The sequence below is a fragment of the Belonocnema kinseyi genome, chromosome 5, assembly GCF_010883055.1.
Source record: "Belonocnema kinseyi isolate 2016_QV_RU_SX_M_011 chromosome 5, B_treatae_v1, whole genome shotgun sequence".
Classification (NCBI taxonomy): Eukaryota; Metazoa; Arthropoda; class Insecta; order Hymenoptera; family Cynipidae; genus Belonocnema; species Belonocnema kinseyi.
In genome coordinates this window covers 15,339,776-15,366,770 of record NC_046661.1, presented here as the reverse complement: position 1 = coordinate 15,366,770, position 26,995 = coordinate 15,339,776, and the positions used below count along the sequence as shown (strand labels likewise).

Genomic DNA, 26,995 nt, shown 5'->3' with positions numbered 1-26,995 from the left:
CAAGTTCTGCATCCGCGGCTCATACTTAATACTTACCTACTATTTACAGAATTTACATTTTCCTTATATCTACTTATTCTCCTATTTACAACCTTCTTTCACTCTAGTCTTCCTCCTTCCTTTTCTTCTTCTCCATCTTACCCAGCGCCCCCTATACCCATGCTACTGCCCTATTGTTCCCCTTGCATGCATCAAAACCACCATGCTTATCTCACTCCTTTTTATCTCCGTACACTCCTCCAAACAGTGTTCCACTATTGCATCCCCCTTTTCGCACAATATACACATCCTCTTCTCCGTAGAGAGCCAAAACCGATTAAAATCCTCCGTGCACCCACACCTCATCCTCGCTATAAGCTCCTGGCTTATTTTCTCTCCTTTGTTATACAAATATTACGGTCTCTCCCTTGACATCATTCTCATATAGTCCCTATTAAAACTTGACTCTTTTATTCTCATTACGCCTGCTGCCTTCTCTCTCTCTCTCTCTCTCTATGCCGTTTTCCTGAATCATCTCATATACCTTGATTCCTCGTGCACTCCCTTCCGAAAATTTCTCCTTATATTTATACGATCGATTCCTTGTTACAATCCCTAAACTCGTTCTTCTTTTCTTCCTCCTGGAAAATATAGTTTTCTTGTCAACCCCAGTGTCCACTTTACATACCTCTCCCGCATCTTATTTACATCCTCACTTTCCTTCCATCCCCACAAATCTACTCCGTAAAATAAGACAGTCATAACTGGCGAATTGAACAATTTCATCCTCCTTCCAAAATCATCTGTGTACAGCTTCTTGCTTAGCCCTATCACCTTCCTCGTCAACACAAATGCCCTTCTCACTGTCTCTTTCATATGACCATCCACTATGCCATAGCTGCTATGCCATATCCACTATGCCGTAGCACTATGTCATCTGTATACGCGAGTGGCTATATCCGATTTCCTCCTAACCTTCTATATTAGCGATAACAATCTCAAAAAGCGTTGAACTAAGCGGACATCCTTGCGTCAACCCTCTATCCATCCAGAAAATATCTGAAATTCCTCGGTTCCTCTCACGCTTTTTTTTGTCTTCTCATCTACCTCCCTTACCCTCTCTATTAGGCCTCTCTCCATTTCACTTTCCTATAGCGCTACCGACACCCTACCTTTATCCACCGATGGCAACGTGCCTAAGAATAAACTTTAGTATTAATTTACGATTACAAATTGTGGTGAAAGTAATTTTTTAATTTATGAATCACGATTTTCTTTAATTCATGTTATGCCAAGTTTGTGATATACTAAGGAAAGGCTTTGAAATTAAGTAAATTCTTATCTTTTTCTATTCCTTCTGTATGGCATCAAACTGGAGAAAAAGTCACGTTTTCCTGGGAATATATACACAAGTCAATAAAGTCCCTCCCCCTTGATTCATACGATATTTTATGTAAGAAATGCGTAGATATGACCTTATTTTTATGTCTGGAGGGAGGGCAGACCTTAAGTGCCGCTTTTCAAGGTCATATGTATGTAATGACCATGTATGTTCATTGCTATAAAATGGCTTCTACATGCTGAAGAATTATCGTTCTGGTCGAAAGATCGTATACATTATTCAATCTATCAGTGGGAAAATTGTATTGAATCACGGGGATCATTCAGTAAAGTGAACCTAGGTTTAAACCCAATCTCTAATGAGATATTAGGAAACACAATTTGTCACTAGTATGACCTGTGACACAATGGGTGATTCTGCTCAAAAAAAGCACCTTTTTCCTACTTGGATCTAGTTAAATGCATTTATATAAAGTCTTCTAATGAGATACGACAGATTTCTTTATTTAATTTTATTTATTAGATGGTATTCTTTCTTAAAACAAAAAATTCAATAAACTATCAACAAAAAATCATTCTGTTTTGGAGCACTGGATTTCAATTATTTATACCTATAACAAAATTTCAGTGCTCCAGCATTATCAAAAGAAAAGAAAACTATTTTTCTTAATGAGCCTTGCTCATTTTAAGAAAGGACAGAAATATCCAAGCAAACAAACATCTATTTCATAGGCATTTAAATCTAATGTAAATGGATTTAAAGGGTGATATTTCTTACTACGAAATTTTGACTCATTACTCGAAATCGAGTAAGAAATACCAATAAGTAAACATGACGTGACGCGCTGGAACACACAGCTGGTTAATTGTTTATCAAGATTACGTAGATTTAAAGTGTCAATTGAGTCTTCGGTTTTTATTTTGACAACCGTACAATTTATTATTGGAAATTTTATTCTGTCTTTAAGTTATGAAGTTGCGTCTTCTTCGAGAAGTTCTTTGCGCATATTATTAAATTAGGTGTTTTTATTTTTAGTTGCCCCGTGTCAGTTTTCATAGTTACGTTCATAGATAACACGGGGCTGATCCGTTTCCCGAAGGTACTTCATTATAATCATTAACGTTTAAAAATTCATCTTCCGCCTCTGGTTCGCTTTCATCCCTAATAGATTCGAGGAAACAAACATGTTTGTTTTCGTGGGGTGATGTTTTATAAGGCTTGCTCGTGCATTGAGATTTTTTAACCCCTTTAGAGTCGGCTGTGTTTTTATTTTTATCATTACGGCAATAAATACCATTTTGAAAATATCCGCGAGGGAGTTTGTCCGAAAAATCTTCCTCAGTTTTCCACTCTCGATAGAGAGTATGTGCGTTTGAATTTCCGTGAGTAGCATCGCTGCGTGCGGTGACCCTTCCCGCTGATCTACGAGATCCTAGGCCCGTTGATTCCGGCACGCCTTTCCACCCGCCGTTGCGATTTTCTTCTAGGTGTTCTGGTTGGCTCTGATTTAATATTCAACCCCGGTACTTGCTGAACTACATCCGTGTGGATGTAGTTCATCAACCGGAATCTGTGGAATTCGTGTTCCACAAAATTCGATTTTTTTCTGCGAATATTTGCGTTCCAGAAGCGTTTAATGAATTTTTTTTAATGATTCGAAATACTCCCCCCCCCTCTTATACTAAACCCCACCATTCTTGAGCCATTTCCCAATAGTCCTGCGTAAATTAGATGTTGAGAATTGGAATCAAAATCTGTTCAGACAAATTTGTTCCCTGATTTATGCACGCCGTTTTCTGAATATTTACGAGTTCGAGCATATTTTCATCTAATTTTTTAGCGATATTGCGGATTTTTTTATCGGTTGAGAGTTCAATTTCGTTTTCTGTTTATTATGATATCATTCGAGGGTTTTATAGATTCTTCAATCAGAAATTTTAGGCGAGTTAATTCTTCATCATCCGGATCCAACAAAAATTCATTTACCGGGTGGTTCGGAGGCGAGCTACCCTTTTGATGGTTTAGACTCGTGTTTGACCATAAATTTAACATTTTAGAGAAATTTTTTAAATTTTATTCGAGATAAAATAAAGGAAAAAAGGAATGAAAATATTTTTCATCACTTATACATCACCTTGTTTAAAATCCAAATTTCAATATTCAATGCGAAAATGTATGAACACTTCTTATGCCTTACACAAAATAGTTCGTTTGTACGAAAAAAATTTTGTTATGAGTTTTTCTCAGCTTGTTGTTTAACAAATTTCCTCACTATCACCAAGCACGGTAAAATCCAGAATAAAATGAATTTGGTTTAAAAAATAAATATATTTAACAAAGAATTACAAAAGCACTATTTGATTCTCTATCAAATTTAAGTTTACTTTTATTTTATTTATTTGTAATAATCTGGAATCTTCAAAAACGTGTTCTCTCGATCAGAATGCGCTCTAAGAGAAGATCGATAATAAAGTATATGTACCTTACACCGGGTCGGGCAAGGTACACGCTGACGTGCATTATGTATCCGCCTATATCGCGATTGAATAACTATAGAATCTGCTCTTTTTCGACAGTGAGATTCCAATCGACTACACGTCCTTTCTATCTACCTGAAATAAGTGGCTTATGCCACCACGTTTTTAGTTTAGAAAACCTAACCGAGTAGCTAATGGGAGAGAACCGCAGTCCTTCTCCTAGAGCTAGGTGTTCTCCCGACGCATCGAAAAAAAAACAAGCTGTCTTGCCAGGAGCGGCTTTTTAACAGCTGACCCCTCTGGAAGTCAGGTAGGTCTCCACTCCGGTGCTACCTGGGCTACCTGTGCGCTCCACTGACGATGGTGATTTTACGAGAGTTTACCGTATACTAGTTACTATGTTGGTGAAATATATCGCCACCTTATCGATTTGTGATGCGCTACATTCCTCAGAGATGGAACTCATAAATGCTTATTAGCTGAAAAGAGGAACTTCAGGTTCAAACCACATGCATAAGAAAGGGTAGTATTCATTCATGCGTTACATTCCAGCATTTAAGGCCATTTTATCAGAATGTCTTCAAGGGGGTTAATTTTACGGTCAAACTGTTCAATATTTTCGTCTGATTATTTTCATACGTAATCTGAATAGTATTCTCTTTTTCTGATAAGAGTTGTTTTTTAGTGAAACTTTGCCTATTTTATTTAATACTCGAAAACGTTAAAGTACAATAATTGCAGTGACGATCATTGTTAGCTGTCTCTCGGTTACTGTTGCGTACAGTGCAGTTGAAACAATGGGAGAGGCACCCTTGATGCGAGTGAGAATACTACTTTCGTTTACCTGCAAAGGATGATCCTTTTATTGTTAAGAGCTTATGTTTGGTTACAAAAACTTCAACTGTAAAACATGGCTTCATTAAATTTCAATAAGCTTAATAATTTTTTCATATAACCAGGAAAAAATGTAAAAAATGATAAATATTGTTTAATGTTTTCAGTAACAAAAGAAATCTTTAAATTCCCATAAAAGTAATATAACCAATATCCAAATATAGCATATCAAAATATATTCAAGAAGTCATTTTATTCTGCGTTGCTTACGGAACTTTTAGGTACATTAATATTTTACGAAAATTTTTTATTGTTATGCTAATCGGCAACGAACGACTCACACATTAGGGTGGGCCAAATAGCAAAATTAAAAAAAAAACAGAAAATAGTTAATGCTTACAAGTTGCAATACTTTATTACAAATAAAAATCTCTAATGAATTTTTAAAATAAAAAGTGGCATTAGATTTATGTAAAATTTGAGCCTCCACCCCTCGCATTTGTTAAATATCAACTTTTTGAGACCCTCTGAACCCAAGGAACAGGTTTTTACGAATGTATCTTTCTGTATGTATGACTGCATGTATGGAAATATTTATACATTTCAGTCCCTGAGCATGATAAATTCGAAAGGATTAATTTATTCTTAAGAAAAACCAACAGATTTGCCTTCATTACACTGTTTATTATTGAAAACTGAACTGAAAGTCAAGTTCGTTAGCCAACTACTTTGGATAAAGATTAAAAAAATTAGTGCATCTTCAAAAATCATAAGACCACTTTTTTCAAGATATCAAAATTCTGTGTAGGCTATTCTTAGGACTTGAAAACTCCAACAAATTATCCCCGCAACGTTTTTCGATAAAAAGAAAATTAATTATCAGTCATATAATTTTCAAAATTCAAGAAAAACAAACGAAAATGAAAATATTAATACAAACAACGCGACACATAAAAAAACTCAAGAAAATAAAAAAGTTGATTTCTGAAGGCCCTACAAGATTATTGAAATAACCTTTTAAATTTTCTTGAAAAAACGAAAATTCATATTTTACTCGCACAAAAAATAATAAAAATTTTCAGAATGCCGTCAAACAATACAAGATGCGGGAAATGATGACGATAAAAAAATTGTGCACTTAAGAAAGATCTTACAATTTGTGATTAATCAGTTTTTGAATAGATGCGAAGTTTTTTTTATTCTTAAGAAATTACATTAACAATCAAAAAATTTAATTTGCCTTAAAAGGATTTTTGAAAGCCATTTTTATGTAGAATAGTATAAAATAAAAAGATATAAAAATTATTAGTAGGGTAGGGGGAGTTCTAGATACAAATTTTCCGTACGATTAGCAAACTTGTATCGGATTCTCACTATCAATATTATAAATCAATACTGGAATCCGGGAATGGCAATTTTTTCATTGAAAAATAAGGAATAGGATATGGTATCTGACGTCACAATATAAAGTGAGGGTCAACACATTCTAACTCAATAAATGTCACCCCGAAAAACTCAATTCTCACCCTTCGTTGTTCAATTCGAAAAAACCTCCTGCGCGCTCAAACAAATAACCCTGAAATTCCTTCTAGAAGCTTCCTAGGTCTATCACCTCACAACATTTTTACATGTACCCTAATTACTTACTCAATAAATGTCATCTCGAAATGCTCAATACACGCTATACGTTCGACAATTTTGCTACCGCCTCTATGACTACCTTTGTTGCGCGCCGGCACCAGATGCGTTGAAGATAAAATTAGATCTATATGTTGATATAAATCAACAACTATGGCTCACCCGTCCTCCATAATTTCTTTGATATTTTTAATAATAAATTCCTTAAAGGTTCTCCTTTCATATTTTACGACAGGAAGTTCACAAATCTATTGTTCATACATTCCATAATTATGTGCCATAAATTACATGGACAAGCACACAAACAAAGAAAAATATACTTTTGAATCAATGAAATATTGGTTTCTTATTTTCTTGATTCAAATAAAGTATTATTACATTATTAAAAAATTGACTATACTCAACTGAAGGTGTCATAAACCTAATAGTAAAATATTATAAAGTTAACTGCACTGTGAAAATTTCGGAAGTTTCGGGAATTTTTTCCAATTTTAGGGAATTTTTCCTAACATTTTGTAGGAAAGTTTCGGGAATTTTCTCAACTTGAAAGATATTTTCCCTAACATTTTATAGGGAAAATTTCGGAAGTTTCGGGAATTTTCCCTAATTTTAGGGAATATTTCTGAACATTTTGTAGGGAAAATTTCAAGAATTTTTCCAAATTTTAGAGAATTTTCCAAAAATTTCGGAAGTTAGAAAATTTTTGCTAAAAAACTGTAGGGAAAATTTCAGAAAAAGTTTCAAAATTTTCTCAAATTTACTAAGATCCACCCATAAATTAAGAATTTTTTGGCTGTGTGTTTTGGTTTTTCTGAAATATATTATCGATTTTTTTCTCACTTTATTATATTTTAGTCCAATATATTTACAATAATCACAATACATTATTTAAGAAATTGTTTAAGAGAAAGATTTAGTGAAGCAGCTGTAATTTGACTATTTCTTTCATAAGTTTCACGACACGAGTAGTTTCTTCAGCTCTTTCATATTTTCTTTTTCGTCCTCTTTATTTCCCGGAAGAGGATTGATTGATTTTTAAAAGCATCATGGAACAAAAATAATGGTTGAAGTATAGTATCCTTATACATTATATTTGGTTTAAATACGTTTAATTTTTTTCATTAATCTTTAAGACGTTAACTCAACAAATCCAACTCTTTTGGATTCATGATAATATTAGGTCTACAAATTAATCCGGTGGCTTTATTTTAATGTCTTGTAACTCTTGGTCATACTTGAATTTTTTCCGAGCTAAGGTAGTTCTGAAGGGCGAACCTCACACTTTAAAACACAATATAAAAAGTGACGGCCCTGCGGACTTAAGCTCAAAAATCATTAGTGAAGACAATGTCTAAAAATGAGTATTAGAGGCACTGCATGCTGTTTGCATTTCAATTGAAAAATCATGATTTTTAAATCTCTTAAATCACTTTTTACGCGTCAGCTGCGTTTTTTCAATGTTTTAAATTGAATGGAATTATTTGTTTCATCTGAAGAGATTAAATATTGCTTTAAAACAAAGACATTTTTGATTTCAAGGGACGAAATATTTCTGTAATTGAAATACTAGAATTTCTTAACTTTCCGAAAACAGCCATGAAAATTTGTTTAAGAACAATTTAATTAATAGACTTACCTTAAAATGTTGATGCAGGTTTTAACTTCCTGCTTTCAATGACGGATGCTATAAACTCCAAAACTCAAGGCTCCTTCAAAACACTTCACTCATAACTCACTTTAAAATGAAGAACTGTTCTTTAGAAAGGGTCGAAGCTAACTGACCTGGAGGATGCAGATTTCAGTTTCAATTATCCATCAGTACCCTGGAAAATGTTTTGTCATCAATACCATGATTCATTTTCACCCTCAACTTAAGGTTTCAAAACCCTTCAGGTATATCGGACGACTGTTGCTATGTATATCTATACGAGGTGTGTTCAAAAAGTAAGGTGACTTTTCAATTTTCACGGGCTACGTACATTCAAGTTTAAATTTTTTTGTTTTGTGGTGTTGGTACACTCGTCACGATGATATGTTCACAGTTTTGACTATATAGCTCGTGTTGTTTTTCTGGCAGAGGCGTAAAAGGTTAGAAGGGTTTGGTGTGCTCGGCGATTTTCTTCTTTCGAAAAAAATGGAGCAAAGAGTTTGCATTAAATTTTGTGTGAAAAATGGAATCCAGGGCTCTAAAACTCTTGAAATGTTGACAGTTGCATACGGTGAGTCTACGGTGAGTGCTGAAGATGTTGGCATGTCGGTTGGCTCATGCCATGCTATCTTTTCGAACGTTTTGGGCATGAGACATGTGTCAGCGAAATTTGTTCCAAAACTGCTTAATTTTGATCAAAAGATCCATCGAATGACCATCGCTCAGGAGATGTTGAATAAAGTCAATAATGAACCTGATTTTCTCAAAAGGTTTATAACTGGGGATGAATCGTGGGTATATGGTTATGACGTCGAAACTAAAGCCCAATCGTCTCAGTGGAAGCATAATGCACCTGCTCATTCATCGTTGCTTGTGAAAGATTTTCTGAACAAAAACAGCACCACAATCATGCCTTAGCCTCCATATTCACCGGATTTGGCCCCCAGTGACTTTTTTCTTTTCCCAAAACTGAAGAGACCCATGAAAGGACATCGATTTTCAACGATTGAGGAGATAAAAACTGCATCGCTGAAAGAACTCAAGGCTATACCACAAAATGATTATCAGAAGTGCTTCGATGATTGGAAAAAGCGTTGGCACAAGTGTATTTTATCTGAGGGGGATTACTTTGAAGGGGACAATATAAATATTGAGGAATAAATGAATATTTTTTGAGAAAAGCATAAAGTCACCTTATTTTTTGAACACACCTCGTATGAACTAGAGAAACAGAGAGAAAGATGTATTTCTACAATAGTTAATGTAGTCGACTATATAATCTTTTACAGCGGCGGACTAGCGTGGACCCTCATGGTGTTCGCCCACCCTCGCCCCTGTTGGTGTGGCGACCCTAAAGACATTTGGACGCCCCTAGAACAGCAACAAAAAAATCTTCTCACAAAAACCTTCTCACAAAAATCTTCTCTTCTGGCATTCAAAAACGCGCGCGTGTACGCCTGTAGATTTTTTATTGGTAGCAGTGAGATATGATCGACAGTACTTTTTTTCTCAGTTTAGTATACTGCTGAATCAGCTGATTATTAATTGATAAAGCATATGGTATTTGCCAGAACGAATTGTACATGTTTCTGTCATTCATTGACATCTTTTTAATAATTGCTAACAATATAACCCCTTATATGCGTAAATATAAATATAATATTACAGATATATTTTGCAAGGGTGAAGTTTTGCGAAAATGTTGACAGGATTTCACAACATTACTAGTTAAACGGTAAAGTTTGGAATATTCAAATTAACGAAATATATCTTTTACAATCGAGACTTGCATTTAAGTATTCTTCCAGATCTCTCAATATTTTTTGAATAAACAAAAAGTTTAAGACTTATCATTGAATTTTCAAAACAGTAGAATAATAATTTCGTTCCATAACATAAGGATATACACAACCTGCTAATAATGGATTATTAAAATTTATTGAAAATAAGTAAAGTTCTATTGTTTTTAAATATTTTCAATAAATATTGGATAGCTCAACAATCACTCATATCTCAATCATCTTCATATGAATAATTTTGAATAAAGTTTAATTGTATTTTAATAATGAATGAAAATGAATAATATTCAATGAATTTTTTTATAAATAAATCCAAAAATTTCTATAACTGTTCAATAAATTTACTCACATTATAGAAAACAATTGTCGAAATGAGAATCAATTACATTTTATGTAATTTAAACCAATCTATTTCTAGTTTTAAAGAATTTTGTATTGTGAAGGAAATTGAATATATTTTTCACCAATCATATTGAATCAATAATTATCACTTTTTAATCATTTTAATTGTTTTATTGAAAACAATTGAAGGAATCAGAATTAACTATATTTTAAGCAATTGAACCCAATCGACTTCTATAGTTTTAAATCATTTTAATTCTACGATTAAGACTGAATAAATTAATTAAATTAAATTTTTTTGTCACGAATTAAATTCAATCAATTCTTATAATTTTTCAATCATTTTAGCTGCTATATTGAAAATAATTCCAAACCAAATAGATGAGGCTGTCGATCCTAATCGATGTGGCAGTGTGTTTTTTTCGATAATTTTTGTTTATTTGTTAAAAAGGCGCCCCCAAACATACTTCCCATCCTACAGTCAGAAATCCAGTCGGCCGCTGGTCTTTTAGAACTATAGTTTAACTAACGGTAGCATCAATTTATTGATGCAAAATATTTAACACGAAGAAAAATATACAATACAGTAAAATGCATACTTAAAATAATATCTGAACATAAATCATAAAAATGAAATGCAATAACATTTGTTATAAATGTTCATAATTGTCAACAATCATATGACTTACTGGGTAAAATTATACCAAAATCATACCTCCTTCTTCATGAAAAATATTTTTCAGAATAAAAGTATACAAATATTAAGAAATATTCCTCATGAAAGTATACGGAAATTTCCCGAAAGAATAAGAAAAATTTCGTATTCTCTTATGGTTTTGTAAATTCCTTAACCTTTCCCAATTATTCCTGATTTTTCGGGAATATTTTCTCCTCATTCCGAAATTTTTTCGAAAATTAGGGAAAATTGCCTATTTTTTCGGAAAAAATATTTTCCCTAAAAAATTCGGCAAACGATATATCCTATAACATTGCAGCAGTAGAAAAGTTGAACTGTATAGTACAGTGTCATAATCTATTAGCCGAAATTTCAGATTCAAGGAGGAAAAATGTTGATTCAAATGCAAAATACATTTGTTTCTCAAAAGTTACATCTAATGAATTCACAACTTCTTTAGCCTCTGACACATACTCCTCTGTTTTCTCGTACTTTTACTGACATTAATTATTATCTATATACTCCATACATTATTTTAAACAAAACTAAATGTTGACTTTGGTTGGGTAAGACGTATTATGAGAAATGCACTTTATTAGAATATTCGCAATCGCCGAGAATAAAACGCACGCACCGTTCACTTAAAATCGCACGCCTTACCCTGGCGGACCGTTGACTGCTACTTACAGGCGATGCGTTTGAAATGTAGGAGTCAACAGGCGTTATGCGTCTTATATATTTTTTAAACTTTTTACCGTTATAAAAAAAACTATTGCGATTATTTCGTGACTTTCTATAGGGAATTTTAACATAGAATCCGAATTTAAACAATTTAAAAGTTAATCCTGCTGTTTTTTCGAGTTTTTTTTTTAAAGGAACCGAATGGGTACCCAATGGGGTATTTACGGATACTTTGTAGAAGCTTCATTCGGTTTCTTCGGTCCGCCAGGTTAGCCCTAAAGCTACGACGCCACGCTGAAGTTGATATCACAAATACTAATGACATTAATGTGACACTTTTGAACTTTTAATTAAACTATCATCAATCGATAGTATGTCATAAATAATTAGAACTGTAATAGATTTAATGCTTTCACGATGATTCATTTTGATAAAAAGAGATATATCGTGTTCCAATCGCGTATAAAACTACGTTTTGTACACGATTTGAACACGAAATATCTCTTTTTGTATTAATTAGACAGGTGTCCTGGCTTCCTTGTAAGTGGGCCCGTGTTTAAAAATTATGAGCGTATGAAGAACACGGTCTCCGGGGCTGCCAAATGTCAACCGAGTCACGCACTTTTTTTTTAGCCTGCGTCACTGGCCCATTGGTAAAGGGCTTATCTAACCACCAGGCTGTCGCTAGTTCAAATCTTTTATTTGACAACTTTTTTTTAGTTTTTTTTTTATTTTTTGCATTGTACATATGTCAAATAATAATTTTTAATGCCCCCCGGCGATCAATTTTTTTCCTTTCAAAATAGGAAAATTATTGGGCAATAACTATCATTCTCGCTTTTCGATTCATGTATCTGCATAATCGTAATTTATCGTAATTTATTGTCCTTTTTGTCGAAAAACTTTATGTTTTAAATGTTTTCGCGCTGGTTATCACCCACAAATATATTAAGAATTAATACATTTTTAAACGTACTTAAATAATTTAAAATTTAATCAATATTTAAAAAAAGTTATTTTTCGAATTTATAAGGTGTTTTGTGTTAGACATTTTTTCTCAAGAAATAAAAATGTTGAAGGCTTGCAGCTCGGTAATTTTCTAAAACTTATCTCTTTTTTAAATAGAACTATAAGAAACCATACTAACTTTAATGTACAATTTAAAAAGAATTCAATTATAATCAAAACTTGTAGATATAAACAGTCCATTCTGGGACTGAGAATTAAATAGTAAATTCATAAATGTCAGTTAATTTTTCTATAAAAATAATCTGCATTAAAAATTGTCATGAAATTAATATTTACAAAAAGTAATTACTGATTAAAAATAGACAATGTTACATAATTAAAAAAAAACATTTTCAAAATTTATATATTTCTGCTTATTAATTTATATTAATATTTAGTTCCATAACAATAAATAATACTACCATGATTATTATATATTATTGATGAAAACCTGTGCTTTTTTTATCACTGTATTTGTTTATAAAAATTAGAACTTTAAAGATACATTGTTTTAAAATTCAATTAGTTAGCAATGCTTATGAAAATTTTGGCACATTTTCTTCAGATGTTCAGTGCTTGTATAATTTTAAATATTTTAATTTAAACTGCCAAATGAGACAACTAAAGAATCCCGAAAAACAAAATTTCCGACACTGTAAAATTCCTGATTTATGAAATTTCTGAATTATAGAAATTAAAAAATTGTTTTTTAAAAAATAAATATTATTTACTTATTAAAAATATAATGATCAGATATTTGTTTTAAAGAAATTTTGTATCAATGTTTAAACTAAATGCAAATTATTTCTTAAATTTTACATAACAATAGTTGCATAAAGATTGTATAAAGAAATTATTTTAAAGAATGTGCACATTTCAAAACAAAATCGCTCATTCAGAAGTACATTAGTTTTAATTATTGCTATTTGAAATTTTTAAAAATTATTTTATACAGTTTTATACATTAAAAGAATTCCTCTAATAAAAGTATTTGTTTATTTCATTAAATAAATAAATAATATTCTACAAACAAATTTTGTTAATTCTTTAAATTCTGAAATTTTCTGGTTCAGCCATTTTATAACTCAGTAATTTTCTGTCAGGAATTTTGTTCTTCTAGAATTTTCAAATAGGGTTAAAACTCTGAAAAAATTTAATACATCAATTACATGGGCTAGAAATGTGTTTCAGTGTTTTTTGTATATATTTCGAGCTCAATTTGATGGTGCAAAAAATTGTTTGAAATTTCGAAAATATATTAATTCAACCTATTTGTATACGCTCATGAATCATAAAAAATATTTTATAGATTCAATTTTACTATGCCTTACAGACAGTTACGCAATTTTTGAAAACATTTGCATTGCTTTTTCACACAACAAGATTGTTCTTTACATTAAAATCTTTTACTTTAGAAAGAAATACATACCTTGATATGTTAATTCAAAAGTATGTTTAACACCATAAATACACATTTTTCTTGAAATAAATGTGCATTTATTTTTCTTAACTTTATATACTTGAGCTTCATATAATCGTCAATATTTTAATCTATAGTACTGTATTTTTTATTAAAAATCTCGAAATTATTTCACTCAAAACAAAATTAATTAGACTATTGACATAAACTATTGTTTTAATAATGCGGAATTCAAAAGCAGCGGCACTTTTGATTAAAGAGTACTTTTTCTCAGTGCAGTGCGTTCAAAGTATCAAAAGACTCTAAGGTTTATTTGGAATGGAATGGAATGGAATGGAAGCTTCTAATGTGTCCCCTAAGGGTTTACATTTTTTTGCACCTTCTTCTCTATTCCTTTACACACCCCACACAAACACTTACTTGGTGGGGGGAGGGGGACCTACTGTTTAAGGTGGGTTCCGAACCACCAGGAGAAACAGCTTTAAGTACTTAGAGAAAACCTTTTTCTCTAGAGGTACCGGTCCCACGACTCTCCGGAGATAAACAACTCCCTTGGTAGGCTAGTGTTCACCGCATAGGACGTCGAGGCTCTTCCAGACTACGAGTCGGGAATCGAACCCGCAAGACGATGGAGTAGATCATTTTGTTTTTTATTAGTGGCGCCGCTGAGTTGTCTGACCTTCCAAAGCCTACGCTCTAGCCCCTACGACTATCCTCCCAATTTCTATTTAAATCTGAAAGTGTATTTTATGTGTTGCTTCTGTTTTAATTTAAGGGGTAATTCTACACCTCAGCGGGAAAATCGGGCTTATTTTTCGAAAATGAATTCCAAAGGATCTACTAAAGATATCGACACAAACTTTTTTTTATTTAAAGATACATTCTTTCAATTTGAATCTGTATTTTTGAAAATTTTAAAACGTGAATTCCGTGACGTTGAAACGTCTTTGAACTTGTCGCTACCAAAAAGAACACGGGTGTCATTGTGGTATGACATCGAACCAACTGGGTTATATGAAATAAAAAAATTAAATATATTTTGATTGAGGCCTTTCTTGGCTATGATCGGCCGAAGCGAATTTTTGTCTACATCAAATTTGTTTAAATAATGCAATATTTAATTAAAAGTTTGAAATTTCACCAAATTTTTTGACCTATTGGGGGCTGTAAAAATGTAAAAAATTAAAATTTTGAAAATCGTGCTCGGCCGATCAGAGAGGCCTGTTCACTGAACAAATAAAAAAAAATTGAGTCAATTCGAAAAATATTTCTAGTAAAAGGCATACCATCCAGCTCGAAAAACGTTACTTTTGGGAAATCTGCGACAGTTCGACCGCGTCGCACCAAGACGCATGAGAAGGGAGGAGATGGGTACTTTGGAGGTCCCAAAAACGTGGGAATATGTTTTCGACAAAATCCTTTTAGTGGCATATTTTTATTCAAAAAATGCAAAAAAAAGGATTTTTTGAAATTTGAAGTGTAGAACCTCCCCTTAAAAATGGATTTCGGAAAATTTACAAAAGTCCTAAAGATCACGAGGACAGCGTATTAACTTATAGTTGAGAGTGGAGCAGGTTCGATCACTTTTTCTTCAAACCAAGTTTTTTCTGAAAAATTGAACAATTGTTTGTATGGCTTGGTGGTCAAATGAAAGAGTAAATATCCCTCTACATTATACATAATAGATATATTTTTTCTTCATACTTTTTAATGATTAGTTTTCAATAACATTTCCTCTCACCTCACGTTTAATCGTAATAGTCAGTGGGACAAGTTTGATCAGGCTGTGGGGCAAGTTCGATCCATGAACAAACCAAATTTAACAATAGATTAGTTGAAAATGTTACTTGTAGTATTACTGTAATCAATGTTGCATGAGCATAAACTATTCCAATACATTTTTATTTTATAATTAAACTAAATTGCACATGTTAAATCGTTTCATTCAATTGTCGTAAGATTAAATATCATGATGCCTACGTTCTTTCCATTACTTTTATTATTTTTTTCGTTTTTCAGATACAAGCATGTTTTCCTCAGATTTCCTTTTCAAATTTTTCTCCTTTTTCTTTTCTTCGATCAATTCCATCACTGGACTGTCTGTAGCAATGATGCTTTTACCGCGTTTTCTTTTTTGCGTGATTTTTCTACGATTTGTTTTTGGAAATCCTCTGATTTATTATGGAGATTTTCCTACCAAAAATGGACGAATTCGGTTCATCAGTGGAATCACATCGAAATTTGTGTTTTCTTTATGATTGTTAACGTCGTCGCTTGCAGAAACAGGCTTGCGTGTGGATTCATTGCTAAGAAAATTGGATTCAGAAAACGTCTGCGGGGCAAATGGAAAATTGCAGTACGAGCGAATAAAGATTTAATATTGAAGAGAATTCCGTTTCCGACATGAAAGTGTCAAGTAGTGGGAATTGTTGATGGTGAGTTTTTTTTGATATTGTAGTGAAATTTGAAGTGAGTGGATTGTGGAATTGTGTGAAAAGGTTGAAAAGGGGAGGTAGATATTTTTGAGTATTAAGACACATTTGTGTTGAGGTTGAGATTAGGTTGTTTGGAGACTTGTGACAGGGTGGGTGTACTGGGTTGATCGGGTTAGTAGTACAGATTTCGGTAGCCACAAAGAAAAGCAAGGAAGGTACCAGACCGCGATGGTAGATAGAGGCAGGGAAGCATAGAAGGCGGAAGCGTTTTAATCAGATTCATGGCTAGCGGAGCGAGCATGTCCGCGGAAGAAACAGATTTGGAGCAGGAAGTCTTAAGTATGTCGAAAAAGGAGATCAAAGAAGGAAGGAAACGGGGAAGTATAAGAAAACTATAGAAAAGGGGGAATTAAGAGCAAAAAGCGTAGGATCGATTGAGGCGTTTATCAAAAAAAAGAGGTTGGAGAGGGAAAGCAGTGCAGAGAAGGAAGATATCGATGCAAACTTAAAATATCATAAAATGTTTAGATCGCCGCCGGAAAAGCAGAATTTGGTAGAGAAGAATGATAATAGTAAGGAGGCTAAAGGAAGCGCTGATGAAAGTGATATTCCGATGAAATAGGAAAGACTAAAGGAAATTCACGAAGTGATGATAGAGGTAATGAGGATTTATGATGAAAAGCAAGAAAAAAGGGGAGAGAAATTAAAGAAAGAAATTAGGCGGGAAATGGCTGAACTTAAGAAAGAAAAAATAAACAGGAAGAAGTCAGGGAAAAGTTAGAGAAAAGGATGGAGTCATCGGAACAAAAACTAGAGAAGCAGGAAGATAATAATAGAATAGTAAAGGAGATGCAAGGTAGGATAAAGGAATTAGAAAGTTCGAACTGGGATTTTGGTGGTGGAAAAAGGGGGAATATGGAGAAGGAAATGCTGAGAAAATAGAGCAAAGAATAGAAAGGAAAGAGATAGAAGAAAGGAAAAGAAACATAGTGATAAGAAGCATACGGTTAGAGGGGAAGGAGCTAAAGAAAGGAGTGGAAAAAGTGTTAAAAATGATTGATGCGAAGATAGAGATAGAGGGCATGAGAAGTGTAGGAAGGGAAGAGTGAATAGGGAAGAGAATGGTACTGGTAAGACTAAAAAAATGGGAACATTAGAGGGAAGTGATTACAAAGTAGAGGATCTTACATGGAAGTTTGCAGAGAATAGAGGATGATTTAACATGGGTAGAGAGGAAGATGCAACGACGTTTCGGGTCATGGTGGGAACATTCGTCGTTGAAGTTTCGACTAAATTCCAAACTTTGAGTGGATCGGAAAAACAGGGTTCTCGTTCGTAAACAAGCTCCAAATTTTCGTGAAAAATTTTCACATTATGGGGATTAAATGAAGTCGCCCGACTTAAACTGCAATTTTTCTGGTTATCGAAGACTGACGCGTGGATTTCTTTTTAAGAATCGAATGAACTTTTCCTGTCATTTTATTCTCTTGCCAAGTGTGTGGCATTTTCACGTCGTTTTGTACGGCAACTTCAAACGTAAATTTTGGCAATCCACGCTGCTTAATCCGAGGCACAATTGTGAGCAAAGAATTAGATCATCGCAAATTCGATACTCTTGTTCGTCCGAAAACACTGTTTTTCTTTTATTTCCTGGTTGCAATGTCGTCTCTTCCCCTTTTTTGATCTTCTTCGCGTAAGCATCAAAGGTTGCGTGAGGAATTCTTTGAATTTTACTTGCTTGACGAATGCTATATCCCTATCCAAAATGAAAACTCAGTGCTGCTTTCATGCTGTCAATGCTCGTTGAAGCCCGATTAGTTTTTATCCTATAACTTAGCACCATACTGAAAAACTGTAAATGAAATGAAATAATTTTCGAAAATTCCTTAATTTGTTACAGAACTGTTTAAAAATGTTTCAGGTTGAAAATTATATAAGATAGCCGAACTTATATCTACAAAATGAAATTTAAATCAGAAATAACAATCAATTGCCACAATTAAACAATAATAAATTGTGCTTATATGCTATTTTTATCATATGTAAAATCGATAACATGACATATCAGTGCGAAAAACTAGTAATAAATAATCCTAAAATTAAGGCATCTACAACATACAAGTTGATCGAACTTGCCCCACAAACATTGATCGAACCTGCCTCGTAAGTGATAAACAAATTTCAATTGCGCTTAGAAATTGAAATAACAACTTTTCGCAAAAAGGTTAATATAAGAATATTAGGACATGTATATACTTCGGGACGACAGAGTGTTATTAAATCCAAAACACTGGTGCCATATGACAAACTACTTCGTGATAATTCTCGAAGGACGATTTTTTCACTTTTTCCCACAATTGCGGTTATGTTACCGATTACAACTAGCGACACCACACGCGAGCCACGTTTACTTGTGTGAAGGAGGGTTACTAGAGGAAGTCACTTTTGGCGGGAATTTCATTTAAAAATATAAACGACATTTTAAGAAATCGTTAGTGATCGGACTTGACTCGTGATCGAACCGGCCCCACTCTTCCCTACTTGAAAAGCAACCCCCATCAGCTGCAGATATTACATGGTTGACGAGGGAAGGAACTAGAAAACTTCAGACTATTCAATGAAATTCTGAGAAAGATCAGACATATATCAATGGGAAAAAACGTGCTATTAGGACATTGATCGCTAGTTTGAAGACATCAAGCAGAAAATTCAAGAAGTTGCTAAAAACAAGAGCTGGTATAAGTGAAGCTTTGATGAAACTGCGAGAGAGAGTAATTTGGAATCATGTGGAAAGTGCCTGTCAAACGAGCATAGGAACTGGGGTAATATAAAATTTAATTCATAAAGATTTAAATACATTTTTAGATGACTGAAGACGCATGTTCACTCCGCGTTTTAAAAACACATTAAATAGTTTGGGTAATATTAAGAATGTACACTACGTAAATCAATCTCAAAAGTAGCCCATCTTCAAAAGGATTTATAAAACCGACAAAAAACAACTATTATTAATTTATGTAAATCTTGATGGACGCTTCTAAGCACACTTTGGAAAATAATCATTCAGGTTAAAATTGTTTATCTAACAGTACTAATTTAAAGGTTTATTTTTTTCTTTAATCCTAATGATCAAGGCCTCATTTTATCTTCGGATCATTCTCTGAATTTCTATTTGTTTTGATTTCATTTTTAAAAAAATAATTGAGGAGCCATGCAGTTATTATTTTTATAAACAATCATAGTTTCAATTTGAATTAAAACTACCCAAATACAATTGTAAACAATCTTTCAAAGAATAAGATGAGGCCTTGATCATTAGCATTAAATAAAAGTTGTAACATTTCCCTAAAGAAAAAGGAAAAACTAAACCTCTACTGGGATTTTCAAGCCAATAGTGGGTGGTGAAGAGAAAATAGATGATAAAAATGTTTGTACTAAAAATTACACTATTTTGACAATCACAAACATTGGTGGATGGTTTGAAGAAAAATTCAGAGAACAGGTTCATGTTAAAATTAATGAGCTAAAAACAACAGATTCGGGTTGGAGTTTTATTGTAATCGCGAACTTAAGGGTTCATATTCGTAGATACGCAACTTTAATTGAGTCACCTAATTTTATACAAAGAAAAAAAGCTGTGATCAATATTAAAAATAAAGATTCATTTTGTTTTCTCTGGTCAGTAATGGCTGCTCTTTATCCTGTTAAAACTAATTCTAGTCTAACTAATTGTTATCCTTACCTTATTGACAGTTGTTTGTACCACTTCCAATTTATGAAATCTTTTAAGAAACATAAAATTTCTTTTCGTGGCAGAAGAAGATAATACTTAAAAAGGACCCTGCACGCGTCTTTGGAAAATATGGTCCCGGTCAAATTGACTGAAACTGTAGTATAATGTAGTTTATAATATCCTAGTCAATAAATTCTTTAAACCCTGGGTCCAAAAAAACGCCAGGCTTCGAGAATGGAGGGATACTTTTTCGTGGATGTTGTGCCAAAGCTAACGTTTCATGCATACTCGAGGAGTTGCACGGACACTCTAGGAACTGAGCACGTCTACATGTCGACTATATGTCTAAATGACTAAATTAAATAGAATATAAAATAAAATAAGAGTAATATAAAATGACTAAATGTCGACGTGTACATATAGTACCCTACTAACGGTTTACGTGAACAGATGGGAGACTCCCAACTGTGCACGTCGAAATGTAGGCGTGTGCAAATGGCCCTGTGCACAGTTGTATCTGTAGCCAACAACGTGCACAGTTGTGCATGTGGCCATCGACGTACACATATGGGCTCGTGCACAGTTGTACCCTTTCCGTCAATCACGTCGTCTAGACTAAACTACGGTAATGGTATGTGGCGGTAGTTTAACTACTATATATAACAAATGTTTAGTAGGATAGGAGCGAGTTCATTCCCTTACGTATAGTTTCTTTTTACAACAACTATAGCACTACATTCCATCCATAAGCTCGTCACGTTTTAATTTTATTACAAAATATGCACGTAATATTTTGTTTATGAACCACAGTCTAGTTTGTTTGTCAATTTTGAAACTTTTGATTTTGGAGATCGGTTGTGATAATGACAAGCCTCCTTTGAATAAACTTGTAGATTTCAGGCATCGGTGGCTTGTAATAAAGAAGGTTTTACCGCGATAGTAACCTGATTGTCAATTTACAAACTGAACTTTACATTATGTATTTCCTTTTTTTGAAAGAATCTTTGTAGCTTAGTCTTGACACAAATTCTGCATTAACTTTCTATTTCCATCGCCTGGGGCAATGTTTGTTTGATATTGGAGTCAAGTTTATAAAGAGAAACGCTGAAGAATTTTCATATACCTGGAATTTAGTCATGCCGCCCGTCAGAAATGTTGCTACACATGGACAACCGCCTTACATGAAATAGCTCCTTAAGAGATTGATGAAAATACGAGGATGTGCATGAACTGCAATCGAAGCATTAATATACAGATGAATGATTTAGCACATGATGCTAATTGTCTGACACTCAATGTTTTAAAACAAAGAAGAACTAGTTATTGTATATTTTGTAACAGAATGAAAGATGTGACCAGGTTGTCGATGAAATGTAGGGTTCATGTTTTTGTAACAAAAAATATTTACGTAACGGATTCAACTCGTTCTTGCCCTGAAAATTTGGATGTGAGTGGCTTTATACCAAACTTTCTATCGCAATGTTGACAGTTTTGCAATAGGCCTTATCTCTTGTCTGGTGTCCAGTTGAAATATTTTTTGCAAGGCCTACGTAAATTATCGAAGATTGATGAGCCTGATTTTAAGAAAAACGAAGCATTTTTATAGGAAGAGTTCGATTCAATTAGTCCCATAACACGCGAGCAATGCAGGGATGTATGTAAGTATTGCGATGCTGTACTGCGTTCATAAAGGTCGCCAACTAATTAAGCCAGCCTAAGTTGTAGCTCCAGACGGCTATATTTTGGATATTCATTCATTATCATTGTGGACCATTATTATCGTCATAATCTACCGCTTCTTGAAGATCTTGGTATTAACCATAAAATTCGACCTCTGTTAGTTCTTGGACAAAGGCAATTTGATACAGAAGAAGCAAATGAGTCAAGATTGATTACTAAGACCAGGTGGGTCGTAGAGGCACGAAATGGCCACATAAAATCTATTTTTAAGTTCTTCGGAATTCTCATGAACATTACTTAGCCCAAACAATTTTACGAAAATCACGTAAACCCAACGCAATCCAGGCCAGAGTTAGAATTGACAACCTGCATACTAAGAATGCCAGACAGATTAAACTTATTGAATACCAAGTACCTCATTTCCCTAGGCTGTATATAAATTATTTGCAGTAACTAACGGTAGGAATCTATCAGCCCAATCTAGCCTGAGCTCACATCCCAGATAAGTTTGACAGGAAGCGAATGGAAGATTTGGAGTTATACGAACTTGTCGATGAACCGGGTTTAATCAGAATGCGAGTATATTCTCGTTTTAGAGCCGCAACAAGATATCAGACTTGGTTTAAGCAGCCGATCATCAAGAGCTACAGCTGGATGAAGCACAAAACAATAAACGAATATTGAGGAATATTGGAGCCAGGACAGTAGGATCATGTGCACGTGTAGCAAACATATTATGGTATTTAGGATACGTGCTATCAGCCAGCTGTAAAGTATCCAAGCAGATTTATGAATAATAATACTGCGGATGCATTTGAAAAGGAACAGTAGAATAATATACCAAAAGTCGTGTTTTTTAAGCAAACTAATTCTCATTGTTTTCTTTACTGACCAGAGCGTCATCCAATATTAAACCATACACTAATTGTGCTATAACTGGTGTAAACACTTCCCGATATTGCCTTCATTGGCCTGATCGAATCGTAATATTGCTTTAACGTACTGGAAAATACCAGAATATTGCTATTATTAACCTGATCATTCTTTAATATTGCTTTGATTTCCAAACCAAAGTTTCATAGCTGCACTATATTTTGTCAGGACATGGTAATCATTGAAATGAGTAAAACTAAAATTAAATTTAATAATCTAATTTATATGGGTTGCGCTGTTCTTGATATGTCAAAGATAATGATTTATGACTTTCATTACAATTACACGAAGTACACCTTCAATGACAAAAAAAAACTTTATACTGACACAGACAGCTTGATTTACCACACTACAGTTCCAAACTTTTATTCTTATATTTAAAAAGTCAGACAAATGTGACACTTCAGACTAGTCACCAAATACTGTCAATGAAATTGAATTACTGACTGAAAAGGTGTTGGGGCTCACGATAGATGAATGCAACGGAAAAATAGTAACTGATTTTTTTGGGTGGATTAAAATCAAAGTTATATGCCTCTAAAGTTTTGGGCAGTGATGAGGGTAATAAGAAAGCTACAGGTATTAAAGCATCCAAATTAAGAAAAATAACGTTTGATAACTAGAAGCAAACTTTGTTATATTATCAAACTCTTATTCGACGTCAACGGTTAATTGGAAACCGAAAACCTGAAGTCAACTCGATTCAGCAAAACAAGATTGCTCCTATTTTACAAGATTGTAAGAGGATGCTGCTTCTTCATACAAGCGACACACTTCCATAGGGCTATAAAACTAAATCACAGGAGACAGTGGATATGAATAAAGACTCATTTTCTTTTTTATTAAATGAATTTAATTCTCAAAGGAAAGTTGACATTATGTAAAGCGATACTTAAACTTATATAAATGTGTACAAAGTAGCGAGGCGATAAACATAATAAGCGATGTGGATATATGAGAGGAGGAGTGAGAGATATAGAGATAGAGGTAGGGACATAGAGAAAGAGAGAGACCTATGAATAGTGTATGACCTTCGATGAAATAAAATAATTCCGGAGAATCATAAGCACATAGTAATTTCTGAAATAAAACACTTCTTCAATAGATGAATGATTTTTTGCAATCATCAAGTTCTTCTAGTCCCATAATTTATTTTTTAGCTTTTTATCAACCAACTCCTGCAGATAAACTTAAAATTTACTTAAAAGGATTCTAAATTTTTTTTCACCCTACTAAGAAAATGAAACTGAAGTTTGCAACGTTTATGATAAATAAAAAAACGAAAAAAATTGTTTTCTCATACCAGTAAAAGTCCAAACTATTTTTAAGAGAATCGTTTCATTTACTGCCTAACGATCAACAAAAAAGTTGTTCGGCCCCCACCCCTACCCCCGCCCTAGATAATGTGTAAGGCACTTGAATTCATCTCCCAAAAATTCAAAAAATCACCGAAATACAATAAGTCGAAATTTTCAATTTTCCTTTCCTAATTTGTTTAATTCGATGCACAAAAATCGCTCAGAAAGTTTCACCTCCCTTGCTAATGAGGAGCACACTCAAATTAAATCCTTAACTCTTAAAATATTCAAAAAAAACTTTAACGACTAGGAAGTCTGCAATTTTCATTCTTAAAATTATTTTATTTGATGCACAGGGATCGACCAAAAAAATAAAATTTTAAACTTTCGAATCATGTATTGTATTTCTGGTAAATGTTTAAATTGTCATGGGTTTCAATTTCTTAGTAGGGTTGAACAAAAATTCTAGCATCCTTCCAAGTGAACTTCAATCTATGTATTTGCTAGGGATTGTTGATAAAAAGTTGACAAAAATATTTTCTTGTTTTCTTACTGTTTTTTATTCTTATTTTTTGTTGCCATAACAAAACCAGCCCTTACAGAATTGACTGGCTTAAACTATTTTCTACGAAATCTTCGATCGTAACTTTTTACTTGTAAGATTTTTCTAACCGCAATAGTATTGGTGCCTAGTTTGTGTCCCTTGAGTATGACTTTAGTTCAATTATTCCTGCAAGGATTGTATCCTTTCTTTTTTTTGTAATCAAACTTTTGCCTTTCTGTATGTATCGTTATTATCTGTTTTTTGTTTACTCGAAATGCAAATGCAGTGCCACCTCTTTTTCCCCGTAGCATCGGGCTCTTACTTGCATTGAAGCGATCCTCGTGGTGGGGATGGTTTCAGGAGAACCGGTGGTCACTACCACAGTGTTCGACTCATGCTCACGCACGCACGGCTGTTTATGCGGCACTCCTGATTGGTCCAGCTTAAATATTTTGTGAGTCACAAACTGAAACATCAACTGACTTTTGGAACAATTTGGACATAACTGTTTGTAAAATACAATGTTATTTTAAATAAAGAAAAGAAATTTATCTAAATATAAATTGTTTTTTTTAAGTTATTTAATGTGACTTGAAAATCATAATTTTTCAAGCAAATTTACTTACATTTATACTCAAGTATACGATCATGCAACATTAAGCAATATGCCGATGCTTAAACAGGGAAATTTTCCCTCGTTTGAAATTCCAAACGAGCGTCAACTAATCCATACTTCAATTACTCATTTTGCTTAGAACAGGCAATTACTACTAGAGGTGCTAACTCTATAAATTCTCTTCCTGATAGCATTGGTTGGGTTCTTGACCATAGTAATTAGCAGAGAGCGGACCAGCGTAGTCTGAAGTTGCGCACCGAGCTTAGCTTAGGCTTCCTCGCTGCAGAGAACCATGGCTTGGGGGGAGTGGTGGGAGAGCTCAGTGTGCAACTTCAGGCTACGATCGTCCACTCTCTGGTCATTAACTTAAAGGTTTGTATACATTTCGCATAGAAAAGCCTACAAATTTCGATTAATATCAAGATTCAAATTAATATAAGGATAGCGCTGTTCATTTTAAAGTAGTTTTACATTTGACAAATTTCAATTATCAAAGTTGTTAGAGCTTCTAATAATATTGTTTTTTCTGTTTGTTAAAAATCCAAGTATAACAAAATTCGCTTTTTACAATTGTGTTAATGTTTTTACAGGCCAAAAATGTTTTGGAGTAGTTAGAAGTAGAGGATATTTATACGTTTGACAAGTGCGAAAACTTATTGCAATAGGTGGATCTCTTTCAACATATTTTAGTAACTGAAATTTGCGTGATTCTGAAAATCTAACACTAGGCAATAACCACTCTATTTAATCAATTTCAATTTTATACTGCTCAATGGGGGCTGCTTGCGAGATGGCATTTGCATCACTTTTCGATCTTGTCAAAATAAGTTCATGTTTAGCATTGACAATGATTTTGTGATAATCCTCATCAAAACCAAATATCATGCTAAGAGGTATGGCTACATCAAAGTCGCCAGTGGCGATGGTTAGTGATTGATTATTATCATTTATTTCAAGCCAAACCAGTGTTCTGTATGTATCGTGATTGCCCAAGGATTTAGAGATACATCATTTGTCATGAGACTAGTGAGATCAAACTTTTTATTTCTATCAATTTCTATTGCATTGATTTTATATATTGCTTCTTCAAACAAATGAAAGATGGCATTAGAAACTAAAATTGTGCTTGTCACTGGTGCTCCATCTGTTCTTACCATCAGTGAACTTTTGCTCGGCAGGACACAATGATCTTGATTTTGAACTGCAATTCTAATCTTATCACTGTTATTGAAGCTTGATAAAGCATATGACTGGTGTGCATGTACTTAACCATAAGCGATAGATTCGTTAAAAATGATGGAATTTTTAATATTTAAAGTTTACCCCTCCATGACAAACAATTAAACGTCGATAGACAAAAATACAGATGCAAGCACAAAAAATCTTGAATCTTTTATTCTCTTCCTTTTGCGAGTGGCGTGACCTCGAAAACCAACCTTGTCAGCAGCAGCACATTTTGAGGTTTTAACCTTTGACAGCTTGTTTTCGACTGATGCGCTTGCTTCATGGTACTAAATTATTAGAGCCAAATTCAACCTATTTATTAAAAATAATACACATTATCGTAAATGCTTGATGAGCAGTCTGATTTTTATTATTTATTTACGAAAATTAACCAAATATCCGTCTTGATCAACTATCCGGAGCTGTATATGATCGATTATCTTCTTGGCGATCGGCAAGTAAATGACTTGCGATGGGACTTACACTATCTTATATCCTGGTGGTACAACAGAAAAAAATTCATGAATAGTGGACACTTTTTAAGCATTGATGTACACTCGTGTTGTTATGTTACATTAAACTCTCAGAGTACAGTCTGTCAAGTTAAGGCGTGGGTGGCTTTACTCGCAGTCGGTAAGGTGTATCGACATGATTTTGGTGTCAAAATATTAAGAAGAGCTCCCTCTTT

At 33.6% G+C, this 26,995-nt stretch overlaps 2 protein-coding genes across 9 annotated transcripts in view; both read left to right on the top strand.

Annotated features, from left to right (window-relative positions):
* LOC117172978 overlaps positions 1 to 26,995 on the top strand; it is a 283,642-nt gene that overhangs the window by 180,184 nt on the left and 76,463 nt on the right. The window lies entirely within an intron of this gene.
* Positions 7,948 to 9,804, top strand: LOC117172982. The gene is made up of 2 exons (XM_033361320.1): positions 7,948 to 8,163; positions 9,208 to 9,804. The coding sequence occupies exons 1-2, from the start codon at positions 8,060 to 8,062 to the stop codon at positions 9,407 to 9,409; spliced, it is 306 nt and encodes a 101-aa protein (XP_033217211.1). The 5' UTR covers positions 7,948 to 8,059; the 3' UTR covers positions 9,410 to 9,804.

What these genes read in the sequence shown, in the direction of transcription:
- LOC117172982 (XM_033361320.1), top strand. Translation starts at nt 8,060, where the DNA reads ATGCAGATTTCAGTTTCAATTATCCATCAGTACCCTGGAAAATGTTTT. An exon ending in AAGGTTTCAAAACCCTTCAG is followed by an intron (nt 8,164 to 9,207) that starts GTATATCGGACG and finishes AATCTTTTACAG; the next exon opens with CGGCGGACTAGCGTGGACCC.